Below are 18,322 nucleotides of genomic sequence, written 5' to 3'. Positions count from 1 at the left end.
TTGTAAGGACACAACGAGGCAGACTGGTGTTCGCCAACACAAGACAGGGGGCCCTTCTTAAATGTTATTATCAGCCAGGGGAGGGGGCGGTCTATGTTGTTACGTCTCATGTTGCATATCACCGAACACGGGGAGATGCAGTCCCCGCCCTCCGTCCCGCCCCCAGGACTGCCGTCACAGTAGGCAGGGAAACCTCCCACCGTCAACAAGAATGCCCATAAAGCACAACAACGTTAAGGAGGGCCTCAATCAAACCGTAGATGCACAAGGAAACTTTAAATCTGGCGTATTGAACCCGATGCTTTACCAATAAAGTAAATGTACCATATTTCCACCTGCCATTTCGTGTCCTAGAAAAGCTGTGCTCACAGCAGCAGTGCCTGCACCGCTTGTAAACAACTTACTTTTCTGCTCAGTGCCCCGGCATGAAATCGACAAATTGACTGAAATGTTCGTATTCTATCAGTTCCTTCGAACCCCGTTTAACAGTCAAGGCAGCTGAAACCCCTTAAACACTCAAAGCCAAATAATACGCGTAAGTAACTTTGGCGATCATAGAGATGAACACATTTGTTTGAGTCTTACATAGCAGGAAACTAAGTTTTTTCAGCGGAAAGATAGCTGCAGTTCAGCTGTGAAACCACGGGGGTATTGTATTCTTATCCCGGCATCCCCACCTGACCACAGTGTGATCTTCGGCAAACCTCTTCATGCCCTTGCTTCCCTTATTATCCCCCCTTTTACATGGACTGAACGCAGATGCGACGAATAACAGTCTGTATCAAGGGCATTTAAAACACAAGCCGCAGCGGGGCCTACCTGATCAGCCTTCAGCGACCGACAGGTATATTCCACCTGGTTCCAAAACAGCACCATTGTCAGCTCAGCCCCGGGTTCAAGAGACGAATAGCCGCCTGCGTGCCAGCCACAAGAGAGCAAAGCTCAAGGAAAACCGCCTGCAAACGACCAACCCACAACAATAACCGATGTAAACAAAGAGACTCCGCCTCTCCGAGGCAGGAGGCGGAGCCACGAAAATGTAGAAACCGACCCGAGGGCCCTCAAACACAGCGATGCGCTGCCTGCGCGTGCCTAAGAATAGCCGCGCGCTTCCAAGCCTCTGGCTGCGATAAACCGACGTTGACGCCACCGCTGGGCTGACATCGCCATGCCGACAGCAGGAAATTCCTGCTGGCCTGGCTAAGACATCAAGCACTGCCAATAAGTACTCGAATGGTTACTCCAGTCAGTAACAGAAAACCAAACAAATAAACACGCAGAGAAAAACAAACGCGTCTGCTACAGCAGGAACAGAACAGAACATTCTCGCCATCTCAGGGGCTGGGGTCCAAGCAAACTGTACCAAAAACACATGGATAGGAAACCCCCCATTCCACACAGTTTGTCAATATTCCACCCTTGCAGTCTCTCTAGCACGATGCGATAATGCCGACTCGACCAGTTTAAGAACAAGTAATGGCAAAGACAATAGGTCTGGTTTATGCTGTACCAACAATGTACACACAGGCATTCACAAACGCTGTTTGCATGCACAAATGTTTACCACATTAAAGCCTGTTCTAGTGGCTCTGCCAGTGCCTGCAAAAAGTAGCAAACATTGATTTCTATGTAGAATGCATATATGAAACAAATAACTGAATGCGATGAATAGCCCAGTTGTGCAGTTCCAGCACGATCAATGCCTGGGTATGGGCACTTCACCTTTTAATAGTGCCTTGTTGACCCGTGGGCACATTTCAAACCCCTCATGCCCTCCCACTCCCCCCACTGGCTGGTGGGTTTCGCACCACTCTTTCCCCCTTTGGTTCTCACCCCCCTCCCCCACCCGTCTCCGTTGGGCTTAGGGGGCCATGGTGTAATATCCTGCCCTCTGTTGGGTCCCCTCCTGGGGATCACAGTTCCCAGGCCTTTAGAGCCATTTCCCGCCTAGCCCCTCTAGTCTCCTATGGGTGCGTTCCTCTGCATCTGTAAACATTTCCGGAAAAAACCCCTAGCAGGCGTGTCAGCATGCTGAACTCCTCTTGTCCTCCTTCACCCCCTCAACCTTTCATTGCTGCTTTGAGGTAAGCAGTTCCGGTGGGATCCTCTCTGGTGGCGAGCCTGGCAAAATGGGCTATCACTGACAAGTGGGCCTGTGTCCAGGATCTGGTTTTGAACCACAATTCTTCCGGGAAGGGAGTCATGACACTCTCTGCTGTGGGATCTAGCTCTCTGAATTTCCCCATCTGCAATAGAGAGTGCATCCGCTTTAGCATTACTTATCCCCTGGACGCGTCTCGCCCTCACCATCAGGTTGCTTGTCAGCTATAGCCTGACCGGTATTTTGAGCAGCCTCAGAATGAATGGGCATCTTCCCGCCCCTGTACTGATGTCGTGAAATGCAGCTTGGTTTTCTGACCATAGTGTCAGCTTGATGTTGGTTAGCCTTGCTTTTCAAATTGTCAGCGCAACGATTGGGAACAATTCTAGAAATGAAACGTTCTTAGTTATCCCTGCAGCTGCCTAGCTGGGGGGCATCGCTGTGCGCACCACTTCTCCTCTAGTGCAGCTCCAATGCCTAAGCCCTAAGCTGACTGCTGCGTCTGTGTGCAGGACTAGCTCCCTGTCGGAGATCCATCCTTCTCTCCATACGAGTACTCTGTTAAAAGGAAGGATAGCCAGGCTTTCAAATCCCGTTTTGCCCCTGAGCCCAATCTGACATGGTGGTGTTTCTTTCACGGTCCTTTTGTTAATTGGGTCAGCCTTCTTACAAATACCCTCCCCACTGGGATAACCCTTGCTGCAAAGTTCAGTTTACCAATCAGTTCCTGCAGCTCGCCATTTTCCTCACTATTAATGCCATGATATGGTATTTCATATCTTGGACCTTATCTAAAGGAATTCGCGAGGTGCCCTTCTTGGAGTCCAGCTCAATCCCCCGAAAAATTATTTTGGTGGCTGGCCCCACTGTTTTGTCTGAGGCCAGTGGTGTGTCTAACTCTGATGCTAGTTGTTGAAATACGTCAAGTAGGACCCTGCACTCTCCACCCCCCCGTTTGCCCACAAACAGGAAGTCATCCAGGTAGTGAAGCTTGCCTCCCTCTGGGTGTCTTTCATGCAGTGTCCATTCTAGGAAGGTACTGAATTTTTCAAATTATGCACAACGTACAGAGAATCCTATGGCCAGCACCTTGTTAAAGTACAGCTCCCCATCAAACTCAAAACCCCGGAGGTGGTAGCAGTCAGGGTTGACTGGCAGGAGCCGAAAGGCAGATTCTATGACTGCTTTCACCATTAAAGCCCTCCACCCGGCTGCCCCTACCAAGTCAAGCATCTTATACTGACGCATTTCCTACTGTGCAGTCCTCACGGTTGATCCTAAATGACTCTCCCTCTGGAAATGACAAGAGGTGAATGAGCCTGTACTGCCCCAGCTCCTTCTTGAGCACCACTCCCAGTGGGGAGACCACCAGACCAGCTGGCCTCCCAACATCTAAAAGACCTTCTATCCTGCCCAACTTTTTTTCTTTCAATATATTCTTGCGCACTATTTCTGGGTAAAGCAGAGCACATGTTCTTTGATTCACCGGTCTTGATTTGCCCCATCACTGGAATTCTGACACCTCTTTTGAAACCTTCACATAATAACTGTGCCTCTGCCTTATTGTCATAATGATTAGCTAGCAGCCTTAGTGCCTTATTCGGAGTATGTCGGTCTGACCGTCACCACCCTCGTGGGTCCGCCTGCCGTATTTGGAGTGTAGCGGTCAGGCCGCCACAAGACCGTCATCTCCGCCGGGATCAAGGGTCCCGCTGCGCCGGTGGTCTGCAACAGGCCTCAATACGTATAACCTTCATATCCACTGCCCTTTTCATGGCGGTGAGCCTGCCATGAAAAAGGTGGTGGACATGCAGGAAAGGGGGGCTAACAGGGCTCCCGGCCTGATGTGGGCCTGGGGGTGAATGAGGGGTGGTACATGTTGTGCCCCCCTGAAATTGCATCCCCGTTCCTGCACGGTGTGGCATGCACAACATGGTGCATGCCACACTGTGAAGGAACATGCTGCAGGCGCAGTCATGACAGTAGTCTGCTGTTAAGGCTCTCCTATGAGCCTTACACAGCTGCCACAAGACCCCCGCAGCACTGCCTTCATGGATCACTCTCCTAATCCGGTTAGAGCCACGCGGGGAGGCCACCGGCAAACACCCACAATGTCCGTGTTCCCACACTCGCGTCGTGGCATCCAGCAGCGGTCCACTACGGGCAATGGGCTAGCCCTATTGGGACGGGGAAGCAAGCTGGCACACCAGGTCAATTACCCTAGCAATGGCACGGGCGGCGGATCCAGATATCTGCCGCCAGCGACTCAAGTCTGGCTGCCACCAGGAATGCTCCACTAGGGCAGACGATGACTTTCCGGCAGACGGAAGAACCCAGCTAGGATAGGAGTGTGCAGTCTCCCGCAATCAAGTGCCGCTACTCCCGGTGAGTCAGCGCAATCCTCCTCTTCTTCTGTTGATCCCAAGGCTCCGTCCCAGGATGAACAATGCCTGGTTACAGGCCTTTCACCTTTTAATAGAGCCTTGATGCCCTGTGGCACATTTCAAACCCAGTACCCACCCTCCCTCCCATTGGCCAGCGGGTTTGCACCACTCTTTCCCCTTTTGGATCTCTTTTTCTCCCACACCCCTCTCCGTTGGTCTTAGGGGATGAGGAGTATATTTCCTGCCCTTTGTTGTGGTATCTCCTGGGGACAACTGTGCCCGGGTATTTGGCGCCGTTTGCCCCGCTGTCCCCTATAGCCCGCTATGGGTGCGGGCCTCTGCTATAACGGAGGTAAACAAGACCAGCTTCCCTGAGGCAGGAGGCGGCAACATAAAAATTGAGACAAAGATCATGTGGGACCTGAATAATAAAGACGCATTGACCTGCGTGTGCCTAAGAATAGCAGGGCACTACCAGGCCTCTGGCTGTGATAAGATGATGAAGCAACCACTGGGCCGACATCACCATGCAGACAGCAGGAAATTTCTGCTGGCCTGACCGAAACATCTAGCACAGCCAAGAACTTAAATCTTTACTGCAGTCAGTAACAGAAAACCAAAGAGATAAACACACAGAGAAAAACAAACATGGCTGCTACAGTGCAGAACAGCACATTCTCGCCATCCCAAGGACTGGCGTCCAAACAAACTGTACCAAAAAGCACATGGATAGAAAAAGTCCAATTTCACAAAGTTTGTCAATATCCCACCCCTGCAGTCTCCCTAGCACTATGCAAAAGTGCCAACTCAACCAGTTTACGAACAAACAATGGCAAAGCCAATAGGTCTGGCTTATACTGTACCAACAATGTACACACAGACATTCACAAATGTTTACCACATTAAAGCCTGTTCTACTGGCTCTGTCAGTGCTGGGAAAAAGTAGCCAAACATATTGCTTTCTATGTACAATGCATACATGAGAAAAATAACTCAATGCGATAAACAGCAAAGTTGGGTTTATTTTTCCATTTTAGAATAATACTTTCGACAAATTTAATGGAAGCACCTCCTGGAAGGCAAAATTATATACCACCAGCAGATAGCAGCAGGTGAAAGAGTAAAACTCCTCTTATTGGAGCCAAGTCAAAGCCCCTCAATGCTGATTTAAAAAAAAAATTGCTAATGTCTTCTAGACAGCTGTGCTGTCTAGTCCGACCTAAAAAGTTAGTTAGTTTACTATATCTAAATAGGACATTATTACAACAAAAAAAATTAACGACTCATGCACCAATATATGGTGTATTTTGACATTAACAAACACACTACTTTCTGGGCCACTTAGAATTTAAGGGGAATGGTGAAAAATCTGGGGAAATGTGTGGAAAGTGCCTTTCAGTGCATTCAACACTGTTTTTGGGTTAAGAAAAAAAGACTGCATTCCATGTCTAAAAGGAACTACAGCACAAACCAGCTGCAGTCAGACCCCCCCAGAAGAAGAGTGTCAGACAGGCTGAGCAAAGGCCAGCCTAGCAGACACTCTTCTTGTTCAGGGCAGGCAGCCAGGTGCTGTACTTGTGGTAAATGCGCAGGCGCCTGGCTGCCTGGGCTGAATTTTGCCAGGCTGAGGATTTGACAGACCTGTGAGCATGACCACCTCAGCATGACAAAAGTGCCTTAAGGCCCTCCTCGTGACGAAAGGGAAGCTTGACAAAGCCTCGGACCTGGGCGCTTCAGTTGTAAGTCCTGAACTGCCCAGGGCGAGTGTTTATCAATGACATCTCATCACAGAGTGGGGCGAGGTCAGAAACTCTCCCTGACCCCATCCCACTCCAAGACAAGGTAGGGCCTGCCGCCACCTCTCACTGGCTGACCTGCGTGCGTATGTATGTATGTGTGTGTGACTACATGGGTGTGAGTGAGCGTGTATGTGTGCTTGTGTGGCACACCATCCCCCTTCCTGCTCAAAGTACTGTCCTCCACTGGCAAAAGCATAAAGCTGGGGTTAATTTTACACTAATAATTGTGGAAAAAGTACAAAAGAAAGATTGCACTTTACCACTAAATTTCCAGTCATGTGATGATAACTGGTTATGGTAACAGCATTACTGAATTGTGGTAAATCAGTTAACATATGACATTCTTAAATTACTTCATTAGTAAGGCAATGTTCTATTCTCTCAAACGGCAATGTAACATATCTCCCTCTACATAAACAGCAGAATATAGTCCTGAAACAGATTCCCTTAAAAACCTTTTAAGGAGGTAAGCTTTTCTGTGTTGCCCAATGCCACTAACGGCATTATGACAACATCCAAGCAACTCCACCACAGAGTTCACAATAGCAGGGGCCTTGACAACTGGAGGGAAGTAGTGGTGACAGAAGTAACAAGGATCATACGTGAAACCCTGAAGGTCACTTTAGAAATGACAAATTACTGGGGTAATCAGTAATTTGATTCCTAATTCTTCCCAGTAGTTCACCGTTAGACCCAACATCCTTGGCATGGTATTCCCCCCAACTTTTTGTCTTCTGTCATCCTGTTTTTGCCGGCTTTAGGACCCTGCACACTTTACCACTGCGAACCAGTGCTAAAGTGAATGTGGTCTCTAGTTTAAACATAGTAAAATTAGCTTACACCCAATTGGCACATTTAGTTTACTGGTAAGTATCTAGTGAAGTTGTATTGCATGTGCCCAGGGCCGATAAATTAAATGCTACTACTGGATCTGCAGCACCCATTGTTCCACCCACTTGAGTAGCCCTTTAAGCAGGTCTCAGGCCTGCCATTGCAGCCTTTGAGTGAAGTTTAAACTGACATTTAGACCTGGCAAAATAAACCTTTAGCCAGGCTTAAACCTTACTTTTCAATACAAAAAAGTCACCCTTAGGGTAGGCCCTAAACAGTCCAGAGAGCAGGGTGCAGTGTACTTTGCAGGGCCATGTAAAACTTAAAAGTACATGTCCAACTATCTGTGTAAAACTCTTACATTCATTTTTCTCTACTGTAAGGCCTACCTCGCTCATAGGATAAGTGGGTTATCTTATTATATTTAATAAGCGATACTCTGCTGCCCTGCTCCCCGAGTAGAAAGGACTGAACCCAGACCCACCAGAGTGACTACAAGGGCTAGGTGGCTGGCCTCTGGATCAGAGCCTCAGGGAGAGAAAAGGCTCTAACCACCTCAAATCAATCACCTGGGCTCTGTCTACTGTTAGTCCTACTCCCCTACCCCAAGAGGTGGAACGTGCAACCCAGTCTTCAACCGCTGGAAGTGGGCCTGAAGGTGCTTTGCCAGCCTAGCTGTGGTCCTGTGAGCAGAACCGACACAGCGCAAGGCATCCCGATTCAGGACCTCACATCTCAGAACCACAGCTTTCTCAGATCCGCCGTGACGCAACCTCAACGCAGGCCTTCTATCACAAGCCCCTCTTCGACAGCATCCTAGATGACAAAACAGTACTCTGCATCGTAGCCCGGCAGCGTCTTAAGAACTGCAGCTGCGCGACACATTCTCGATGTGGGATCTAGCAACGCTTTGCAAACCAGAATGTAAAGTAGTTTGTTCAGAACACATAACATGGTCCATGTATCCGGCCCGTGCTCCATCGCTGTTGGCCTAAACTTGTGACTTTGTACCGATCCGGCATGCCCAGATATCCAAAGTAGGCACTTTGTGCTTTTAGGCACTATTTTCACTTAAATCTTCAAAATTGCATATCTACGGTTCTACTTAATAGATTTTTGCCGTTTTGATCTCAATTTATTAAAGTTTACTCTACGTTTCTAAATTAGTGTGGGGTTTTTCTTGAGTTGTGTTTTCACTTTATTACTGTTTGAAGTGCTGCATAAGTATTTTATGCATTGTGTTTAAGTTAAAGCTTTCTGCATTTGTGCCTAGCTACCAGAGGGTTAAGCGCAGGATAATTTGGGGATTACCTGTGTTTAACACCGGCAGGAATTGTGGTTGTTGCTCGAGTAGGGTTTCACTCCCTCCTCAACCAATAACCTTATTTCCTACAATTATCCTCAGACTCTCACTGTTTTTAGCATGCGGAGTCCCTGAGTGAGCATTCAGGAGTAATAAGGAGCTTGTAGGATTCAGCAAAACTTATCAGTAAAGGATGTTACGGTACTTTCAGGGTTCAGGGAACGGTATTAAAGGGTGTTTATAGTTCAAGGAAGGGTAGCATTACATGTTAGTAAGGAATGTTCAGGGTTCAGGAAAGGATAGCATTAATTGGATTCTAGGGTTCAGGGCAGGTTATTGTAAAGGGATATTAAGGGGCTTTAGGGTTCAGGGAAGGGTAGCATTTAGCATGAGAACAAGATTTTCAGGGTTTAGGGAAGGGTAACATTAAGGGGTAGTAAAAAGCTTTTAGGGTTCAGCAATTGAGGAGTTAAGGAGTAGTAACTTTCAAATGCATGGAAGTGGAATGTTAAAGGATAGGGAGTTAAAAAAAAAATATTCTATAGAGTTTGAGGAGAGGTAGCGTTAAGGGAAGAAAGGAGTTTTTAGTGTTCAGGAAATAGTAGCATTTAGAGGTGGTTATGTTTTTTAGGGCTCATGGAAGGGTAGCGTTAAAGGGTAGTAAGGTTGTTTTTAAGAGTTAGGGATGGGTATTGTTAAGGAGATGGAAGGGATTTTTAGGGTTTCAGAAAGTGTTGCTTTATATGATCATTATGGTTTTCTAGGGTGCAGGGATATGTAGTGTTAAGTGGAAGTTAAAATTCTGAAGGGTTCAGGTATGGGTAAAGTTAAGCGGTTTGTAGGGCTCAGGGAAGAGTAGCATCAATAGGCAGTAGGAGATTTTTAGGGATCAATGGAGAGTACTGTTAAGTCGTACCAAGGGTAATTAGGGTTCAGGGATAGGTAATGTAAGGGTAGTATGTATTTGGAAAGTTCAGGTTAGTGTAGCAGTAAGGGTTAGTAAGGGTTTTTAGGTTTCAGGGATGGATAGGTGTAAGTCATGGTTAAGGGAAGGGGATTTTGGGGAAACATTAATGGGTAGTAAATGGTTTTAAGGCTTAGCGAAGGGTAATGTTAAGGGGTAGTATCGTTTTTTAGGGCTTATAAAAGTATAGCTGTAAGGTGTAGTTGGGGCTTTTAGGGATCATGAAGGATAATATTAATGGGTAGTAAGGATATTTGAGGTTCAGGGATGGGTCTAATTAAGGGGTAGTAAAGGGTTTGTAAGGTTCGGGGAAGGGTAGCCTAAGCAGAATGTGGATTCAGGGAATGCCATCACTAAGGGATTGTAAGGGACCTTTAGGTTTCAGAGATCGGTAGGGTAAACAGTAAGCAGGTTTCACAGTTCAGGGCTGGATCGTGTTCATGTGTAGAAAGGGGTTTTTAGGATTCAGGAAGGGTGATTTAAAATTACACTATATTAAAATCAGTAAATTAACTGAATATATAATGATATTAAATCTTAAGCAAAGAAACTATCATATTCATAATGTCATTTTTCAAAATAAAACAATAAATTACAATTAAGAATTAAATTGACATTTGGGAGCCAAGAAAAAAATGTTTCTCCTGCCCATAATTTGTAAAACTTGGAATTTGAAAGAAAATCACCATTCTCTCAAGGAGTGCCATGTTAAGGTATCTCTGAAGTTAATGATCGAAATGGGAGGGGAAGGTGACTGGAACTATAATTATCTTGAAGACACACATCATCGCAGTGGCATGTGTCTGACCTAAAGGTCAAGCTGTGTTGTAACACAACACCTAAACCTTATGAAGAGCTCTGGCAGCTTGATAAACAAATGATCATAGCTCTTGTGGGGTAAGCAATTTGTGTGGATGCACACAACTTCTGCCAAATCAAAACCAACTCCTGTACACCAAAAACGTAGACAGAGCCAAACCCCTCCCTACCGTACCCCCGTCACCTCTTCTCTAGGCTGATCACATAAGGTCTAACAGATGTGCTGTGAAGCCAGACTTAAAAATGCAACCATTGGACCAAAAAAAAGGTACATTATTGGACCAAAACAGGAAAGCTGGGCTAAACAGAAAATTCATTTCAATAAAACATAGAAAAATACACGCAGCTGTCTAAATGGGGTTGCTATATGTCTGAAATAAAAAGCATACATTTAAAAATAAATTAACCGCTGCATATCATTTTTGTAAGAAATTGGGAAATTAGTTGAGGGGGGCGATTGCCACCTCAAAAAATCCTTGTCAGCGTGAACCCACAAAGTCACTCAATTAACTTGTGCTCAATCCACTGGAAGCTAAGGCACAGTGCTGACAGGTTAACGTAAGGTAATTTATGCAGTTCTAAAACAGTAATAAAGCCGAAATGTAAAACAATAAAAATCACAAACCGCATTAGAAAAAGAGTTCGAATTAGAACAGAATTTAGTCAACAGAATTACAACATGACAAAAAAACAATAAAGGGAACTGGAAGTATGAACTTTTAAAGTTTTAAGAAACAACAGCACCATCAAGCACAAAGCACCAATGATAGTCAATGTTCCCAGTAGATCTTGAACTTGGCACAAATTGAGGCAGACTGCAATGGAGTGCAAGTCGGATACAACAACCAGGTTCATCCTGGTAAAACATTTTACCTTCTCAATTAATCCTTCCAGTCCAAGTCCAGCACAGGAGTACACTTCTAGAGCTCCCCAGGACCTCAGGGGAGGTGCTCAGAAACTCACAGGGAGCCAGGCACAGGCAAACAGCAGGGTCCAGTGCAGGTCTAACTGGTACTGGTCAGCTGGGAATTGTAAGAAAATACCTCTTGTAGATTGTTGCATCCCTCTAGTCTTACACAGGAGGTCAACCTTATGACTCTTGTAGTCCACTTCTTTGTCATAGGTACGAGAGAGAGCAGGTCAAGTCCTTTAGGGCTCCTTTCAGGACACAGTCAGCTGGTCCAGTCCTCTTCTGTTCTTCCTCAGGTCCAGCTGTATTGTGCAAAGGGGGCCTGGAGGAGTCATATTTATGCCTGCCACTAGCTAGTGGTTGGGTATGACAGAGAGAGAGCGAGACAGAGACACAGAGAGGGAGAGAGAGAGAGAGAGAGAGAGACAGAGAGCGAGACAGAGAGACACAGAGATAGAGAGAGACACAGAGATGGAGATAGAGAGAGAGAGAGAAATGTACAATGGCTATCCTAGTGTCCTCCGCATCTATTAATAGAATTCAGTTTGCCACTGTACAAATAATAAACTCAGAGACGGACGTCTTGTAGGACAAAAGCAGAGCCCTTCAGCAATCAGATGGTAAATACACAAGCATTTTCTTGGCATTCTGTTTCCTTACTTTGAGGTGTATCGCAAGTGTTATATCTAAAATCCAGAGACAGAAGTCTGCTAGGACAAAAGCATAGTCCTTCAGAAGCGAGACAGTGGATCCACTAGAAGTGGGTTGGCATACTGTTCTCTACGTTTCAAGTGTTACATGTGGCTGAGCTGAGCTCCCAAGCAGAATATGACACCGTGCTATCTAAAGGAAGCCCCACCCTGCATATTCTGACAGGTTCAGAAGAGCAATCTCTGCTTATTACCATCAGAGTCTGATAAATGAATCAGAGGCATTCAGCCTACTATTTGCACCAGGGAGGCATTTAACACCATATTCACATCTATTAGAAGGCAAATCACTGGCTGGGAGCTGGCAGATAATTATGCTAATTAGCCTTATAACAATAAGGGCAGGGAACGGGTAACTTTCTAAAAGTTACTTTCCCCTCATATTGATCAAAAATCCAACTTCGCCATTGAATTGTTTTTTTAATAACTATTAAAAATAGTTGTTTAATTATTTTCTAGCTATTCCCAAAATGCAGTACTAGAATTTTAATCCGTACTCTGGTTTTCTACATAGGGCAGCTAGGCCTGCTGCAGTCAAAAACAGCGTTTGGGTAAAAGTTACTGTAAATACATGCTAACATTACATTTCTACATGCCCTACTTTTGAATACCATGTACCTTCTCTCTTGGGCACTACAAGGCCCACATAAGGGGCACCTAATAATATTTAAAATAGAGGTTTTGAGCTTTCAAAAGGGTTTATTTCGACTGGTCGGATTCCAGGTTTTTTACTGCTATAGTCGGTCTACAATGGTAGACCTGAAGCCATGTTTGCACAGCCACTGTAGCGGATAGCATAATAGGCGCTGCAGTCCACTGGTGGCATTTAACATCTTGGCCCTGGGAACATTTTGCCCCATATACTAGAGTCTTCTAGGTACATTAAATTTACCAATAAGAGTATGACAATTCAACCTAGTTAAAAGAGGCAGCATAGGCACGTTCCCACTGTTTAGCAGTGGTAAAGTGCATAGAGTTCTAAAGCCAAAATCTGGGGTGACCACACAGAAAAGGCGGATTTCCTACAATGTTTTATTGAGTTCTACCTGTAGGTTCGGAGGCAAGGGTATTTAGGACAGAAATAAAAACATTTTTAGTTTAAATGCACATCACATGTAAATATAGTTCTTGCTGGAGCAAAGAAAAAAGTACAACTGGCTTTACATTTCTATAACACAAAGTCAAAGCTATATATAGAATGACAAATTATATAGCATGAAAAGTAAAAAAACTAAAACAAAAAACACTGGCAACGTAAAGTATTAGCCAACCAGCTCTGGCAATGAAGAACACTTTTTTTTACATGGTTGTGCACATGATCTTGTAAAATTCTGTGTGAACATGGTGCTCAATGCGTGATTCCAGCGCTCCCTAAGGCCCAGTGGCACAGTTATTTAGGCAGTGTGGAAAAAATAGCCCCAGGGGTATGGCAACAAATGATCACCAAGTTGTTCACAGACTGGAATGAGGGTAACAACTAAGCAACAAGAGCAAATCAATATTGATTCAGTCGGGAGACTAGTAAACAAGCACGCAACACAAAGGTGTTGCTGGACAAATGCAGTAGAGTAGTGTGGATGAACTTCAGTGATGCAGACATTTCACCATGGGACAAAAATAGACACTCTCAATGCTGGTGTTTGCCCCACGGTTATTGCAGTTCTTGTGATTTAAAAAAATAAAAAACATTTTACAGCCCCCCCCCCCCCCAACAGGAATTTTGCCATCTCAAGCTGCAGCGCTGTTTAATTAGGCGCTGCAGTGTAAACATCAAAATGTCAGTCTGCAAAAAAAGAAAAAGCACCACAAAGTCTGCATACCAAATGCAGCTTGTGGCACTAGGACTCCGGACACTCGACTCCTCCAGGCCACTGCCAAGGCAGGAGTAGCCTATGGAGAGAATGGTACCACCCAGCTGGGCTCCTCTGGGCTTGAGCTTTTCAGAGCAGCATTTTCAAGATAATTATGGGCTCCTTTCTCTCTCCTCCGCCTCAACTTTTTCCATGCTATCCTTGATGATTTACATGTCCAGACAAATGCGTTAATATCCCGCTGTGGTTTGTCATTAAGAGATTTTTCAAAATGAAGGAGAATACAGTTAAAGAGGAAGGTGACCTTAGGAAGAATCGAAATTTTGACCAGATTGCCTCGCTCTGCCGGATCTCCAGTTCTATGCTTGGGCCTTCCAACTTACACATTCGCGTATGCTCTTGAAAATGCCTGTTACTACTGGTGCGGGGGTGGGGGGGGTGTTTCTAGCTATGCTTAGAGGCACCAACTTACCTGAGGAAGGTTTTCTGTTTAAATTCAGGGACCCCAAGTTTTCCAAAAGGTAAAGTTGAAGGTTCTCCAGGGTTTTGCTAAAACTTGGGCTAAACTTAGGGGCACGGCAGCGCTCTGTTACTTTACTAGCTTGGCTCCCCGCTGGGACTCTCCTGGTGCTCCGGAGTGTCTGAGGGACAGGCTGGCAGCACCCCTGAGAGAAGCTGGGATGTCCGTCTGGGGAGACCTGGTCTTGGACGGTATTTTTGTTTCACGGGGACAACTCAAAGACAGAGTCGGGGTAGGCCGCTCAAGGTTTAAATACCTTCAGTTGAAAAGCTGAGCCCATTCGCAATCAAATCATAGGAACCCAGTAGGGAGCGGTAACTTCTTAGAACATCAGCTCGTGGCTAAGCCCCCTGGGAGGAAGGAGGTTTCTTTCTGGTACCAAGCCATAATCAAATCTGTGGACGGTGAATATAAGCTGGCCGAGGAACTGTGGGGGGGCTCCTTACCTGCACAGGATTGCGACTCTTGTAAGACCCTATATGAGGTAGTAAAACCGGCTTGGCTGAAAAGGAACCACCTGTTTACCATTCTCAGGGCCTATTTCTCCCCACAAAAACTCTAAAATCACCAAGGGCCCACCAGTGAGCTGCAAGAAATGCGGGCTGGCCTTAGCTGCCGACATCCACATGTTTAGAGATTGTCCTGCCCTGGCTACCTTATGGAATAGTGTTGGAAATTTCTTGGCAAGTACCTTGGGGTGTCCAATCCATATCGACTATCTTTGGCTTTACAGATAAAGTCACGGGTCCTTCTAGATCATTGCTTTTTTATGCTATCCTGCTAGCCAGGAGACAAATCTGCAAAAGATGGGTAGAACCCCCCCCCCACCTCCTTCTCAGACTGGCTGACTTCAGTCTTGGCGGCTTCTAAGTTGGATTTAGTTAGATATGGCAGCAAGAAGAAGAAAGCATTCTGGGACTTGTTGCAACTCAGATTGGGCGCAGGGCTGATTGATTCGCTTTTTGTTTTTTTCTCTCTCCCCTCTGTCTGAGTCCAATGATTATGCTGCCTTAATACTCTTCGGGCTATGTCGGGTACTCCCAGTTCCCCCCTGGAAGTTATACGACGAGGGTCACTTAGCTCTTGGAGCTTGACAGAAGAGTTATCTCAGCTGGTTCTTCATGAGCACCTAAGTAGGTCTTGGTACCAGTAGGAGGGTCTCCACGTTCAATTGCCTACCTTTCTCTGCCTGCTGAGCATGGGTATAGAAATCTTGAGTGCGAATTGAAGTGAGATTGGTGGCGAATGAGGATTTAAAAAAAAAGATAATTATGGGATCTGTAAATGGCTGTGAGAATAAGCGCAACAGAGTGCAGTTCTGTAGTGCTTTTTAAGCTGGGGCTCAAGGTGTAGACCTGAAAATTGCCATCATAATATCGGACCCTCCATAACAGAGCAAGCCTAAGGTACTGTAATGAAGCCATGTCCTGAGCCCTACAATCAAATATGACAATGTTGACAATGTTGACGGGCAGATCAAGAGATAGTGTACAGCAACAACACAAGCAGTAAGGTTATTGACTTATAAACCAAGACCTGATAATAAAACTGTGCAGCCAAGACAACTTGCTGCACAAGCGATAAAACCACACAATCTCCACTTTTGAGACCAGCTGGGAGGGAGAATCCACCCTGAAGTAACTGCATCTTCAGGACTTCCCGGGCATAGGGACTCAAAGTGGGGCCTTCAAGCTATGGTCCTCAAGCCCTGGAAGAAGGAATCAGAGAGTGGGTTCAAGACCTTTGCTGAGGCAAATGACTGAGCAGCCATCGAGGCAGAACAGTGCCTGAAGACTAAAAACCGCTCTGAATACCTTCATTATCGGAACAAGACCTGCCACAGTCTCATGGTGAGCAATAGCTATGGGGAGTGATACTAAAAGTAGGGAAACCAGATCGCAACAGCAAGAAAAGAACAAAGGAAACAGACCCCATGTATTGCTTGCACAAACAGACTAGCCAATTTATGAAGGAATGCATAAACTGGACACTATATTGGCCGCAATCCCTTTCACCAGAGATGCCCTGGAAGCTAAAACTGACAGTGGTCATAGATCTGTCCCTATTTGGAGACAATTAAAGAAAGGTAGCTGAAAGAATAAAAGGATGACCTGACCTTAATGAAGAAGAAACTAAACAAGGAAACTCTACAGAAGCAAATGCAGAGCCTGACTGACAGGGCCCGCTACTTTGAATACAGGACAGGGAACTACAAGGGCGGTCCAACAGGAATAATATCAGGGAAGCTGGTATCTCAAAAAAGACTTCCGGTTCCTGCCTGGTCTCTCCCCTTACGACTGTGATTAAGCAAACTGTGGCACCGAAGTCTTAACAACATTCTTCACCATGGAACAAGCCCAGAGACCAGTGGTGGCTAGCCTACTACACTTCCAGAACAAGGATTACATTTTGCAGCAGGCAAGACTGAAAGGCCAGATCACTGTGAACAATAGTAAATTTATGATATTTTCAGATTCCACAGCTGCAGTGCCACAGCAGATCGCTTCTTTCACAGAGGCACAGTGGAAACTGACAGAAATGGGCTGTAATAAGCATTACTTTTTCCACAAACTTAAAATAATGATGGATGGAGGTACCAGATTTTTCACCGCCCCTCAGGAAGTTAAGCACGAAGCTCAACAACAAACATACAGCCTTTTTAGGTAGCTGCGGACTCCTCTCCTTGACAGGTGCTGCTCTCCCACAGCTCAGCAGCGGGCCTTGGTAGTAATGTGGACTTATTCATTGTGTTATGGATGGGAAGGGGGCTATTGCTCTTCAGACCGGGGAGGAAAAGTTAGGGAAGTTAAAGGTTTATTGATCATAGAGGTCTCCAATGGGGAAGTTTTTGGCAAGGTATGTGTTGGCATATACTGACGTCACTGGATAGAAGCTCCTGTAGGAAATACACAAGGGGCATAATGTAAGTAGAATGGTCCTGCAAAAACAACAGTTGATGGACAGAATGCAGAACAATGTCATACATTCACCCCAGTACAAAGATCTGGGCCTAAATCCATCGTTTTTTTGCTCACCATGCCACCCCAGTTTATCAATCAATCAATCATGGAATTTGTATCGCGCGCTACTCACCCGGAAGGGTCTCAAGGCGCTTGGGGGAGGGGGTCTGCTACTGCTCGAATAGCCAGGTCTTGAGCTGTTTCCTGAAGGCGAGGTGGTCCTGGGTCAGCCGCAGGTGGATGGGCAGGGAGTTCCATGTCTTAGCCGCCAGGTAGGAGAAGGATCTTCCTCCGGCGGTGGCTCTCTGGATGCGAGGAACGGCGGCCAGGAACGCGGATTGTAGCTGGCGGGTAGGCGTGTAGAAGGTCAGGCGGTCGTTGAGGTACCTTGGACCCTGGTCGTGGAGGGATTTGTGTGCGTTGGTGAGGAGTCTGAACGTGATTCTCTTGTTGACAGGGAGCCAGTGCAGGTCTCTCAGGTGGCTCGAGATGTGGCTGCGTCGGGGGACGTCCAGGATGAGTCGGTCGGAGGCGTTCTGGATACGCTGGAGTCTTTTCTGCAGCTTGGCTGTGGTTCCGGCGTAGAGGGTGTTTCCGTAGTCTAGTCGGCTGGTGACGAGGGCCTGGGTGACCGTCCTCCTGGTTTCGGTCGGGATCCATCGGAAGATCTTGCGGAGCATGCGGAGGGTGTGAAAGCATGATGAGGAGACGGCGTTGACCTGTCTGGTCATCGATAGGGAGGAGTCCAGGATGAAGCCTAGGTTGCGTGCGTGGTCCGTTGGCTTGGGTGCGGTGCCTAGGGCCGGGGGCCACCAGGAGTCGTCCCATGCGGAGGGTGATGGTCCAAGGATGAGGACTTCTGTCTTGTCTGTGTTCAGTTTCAGGCGGCTGATGTTCATCCATTCGGCGACGTCTTTCATCCCTTCGTGTAGGCTGGCTTTGGCGGTGTCGGGGTCTCTGGTGAGGGAGAGGATGAGCTGGGTGTCGTCGGCATAGGAGATGATGTTGAGGTTGTGTTGGCGTGCGATGGCAGTGAGGGGTTTCATGTAGACGTTGAAGAGGGTGGGGCTGAGCGACGATCCTTGCGGGACGCCGCAGATGACTTCGGTGGCCTTAGAACAGAACGGAGGGAGGCGTACTCTCTGTGTTCTGTTGGTGAGATATGAGGTGATCCATTCCAGAGCCTTCCCTTGGATGCCGGTGTTTTTGA

At 46.5% G+C, this 18,322-nt stretch overlaps 1 protein-coding gene across 3 annotated transcripts in view; it reads right to left on the bottom strand.

Moving 5' to 3' along the window:
• The window catches only part of TBCEL (tubulin folding cofactor E like), a 262,263-nt gene that overhangs the window by 71,181 nt on the left and 172,760 nt on the right, over positions 1-18,322 (bottom strand). The window contains exon 1 of one of the 3 annotated variants that reach the window (XM_085645967.1): positions 820-1,038. The exons of the other annotated variants lie outside the window; for them this stretch is intronic. Within the exon in view, the coding sequence (XP_085502093.1) occupies positions 820-876 (57 nt within the window). The 5' untranslated portion in view covers positions 877-1,038. Of the gene's footprint in view, positions 1-819; positions 1,039-18,322 lie in introns of those variants that run through there. 3 annotated transcript variants of the gene reach the window in all.

Source organism: Triturus cristatus, chromosome 3_1 (genome assembly GCF_964204655.1).
Source record: "Triturus cristatus chromosome 3_1, aTriCri1.1, whole genome shotgun sequence".
Lineage (NCBI taxonomy): Eukaryota > Metazoa > Chordata > Amphibia > Caudata > Salamandridae > Triturus > Triturus cristatus.
The sequence above is the reverse complement of the archived record's forward strand: the minus strand, read 5'-3'. Positions and strand labels throughout refer to the sequence as shown.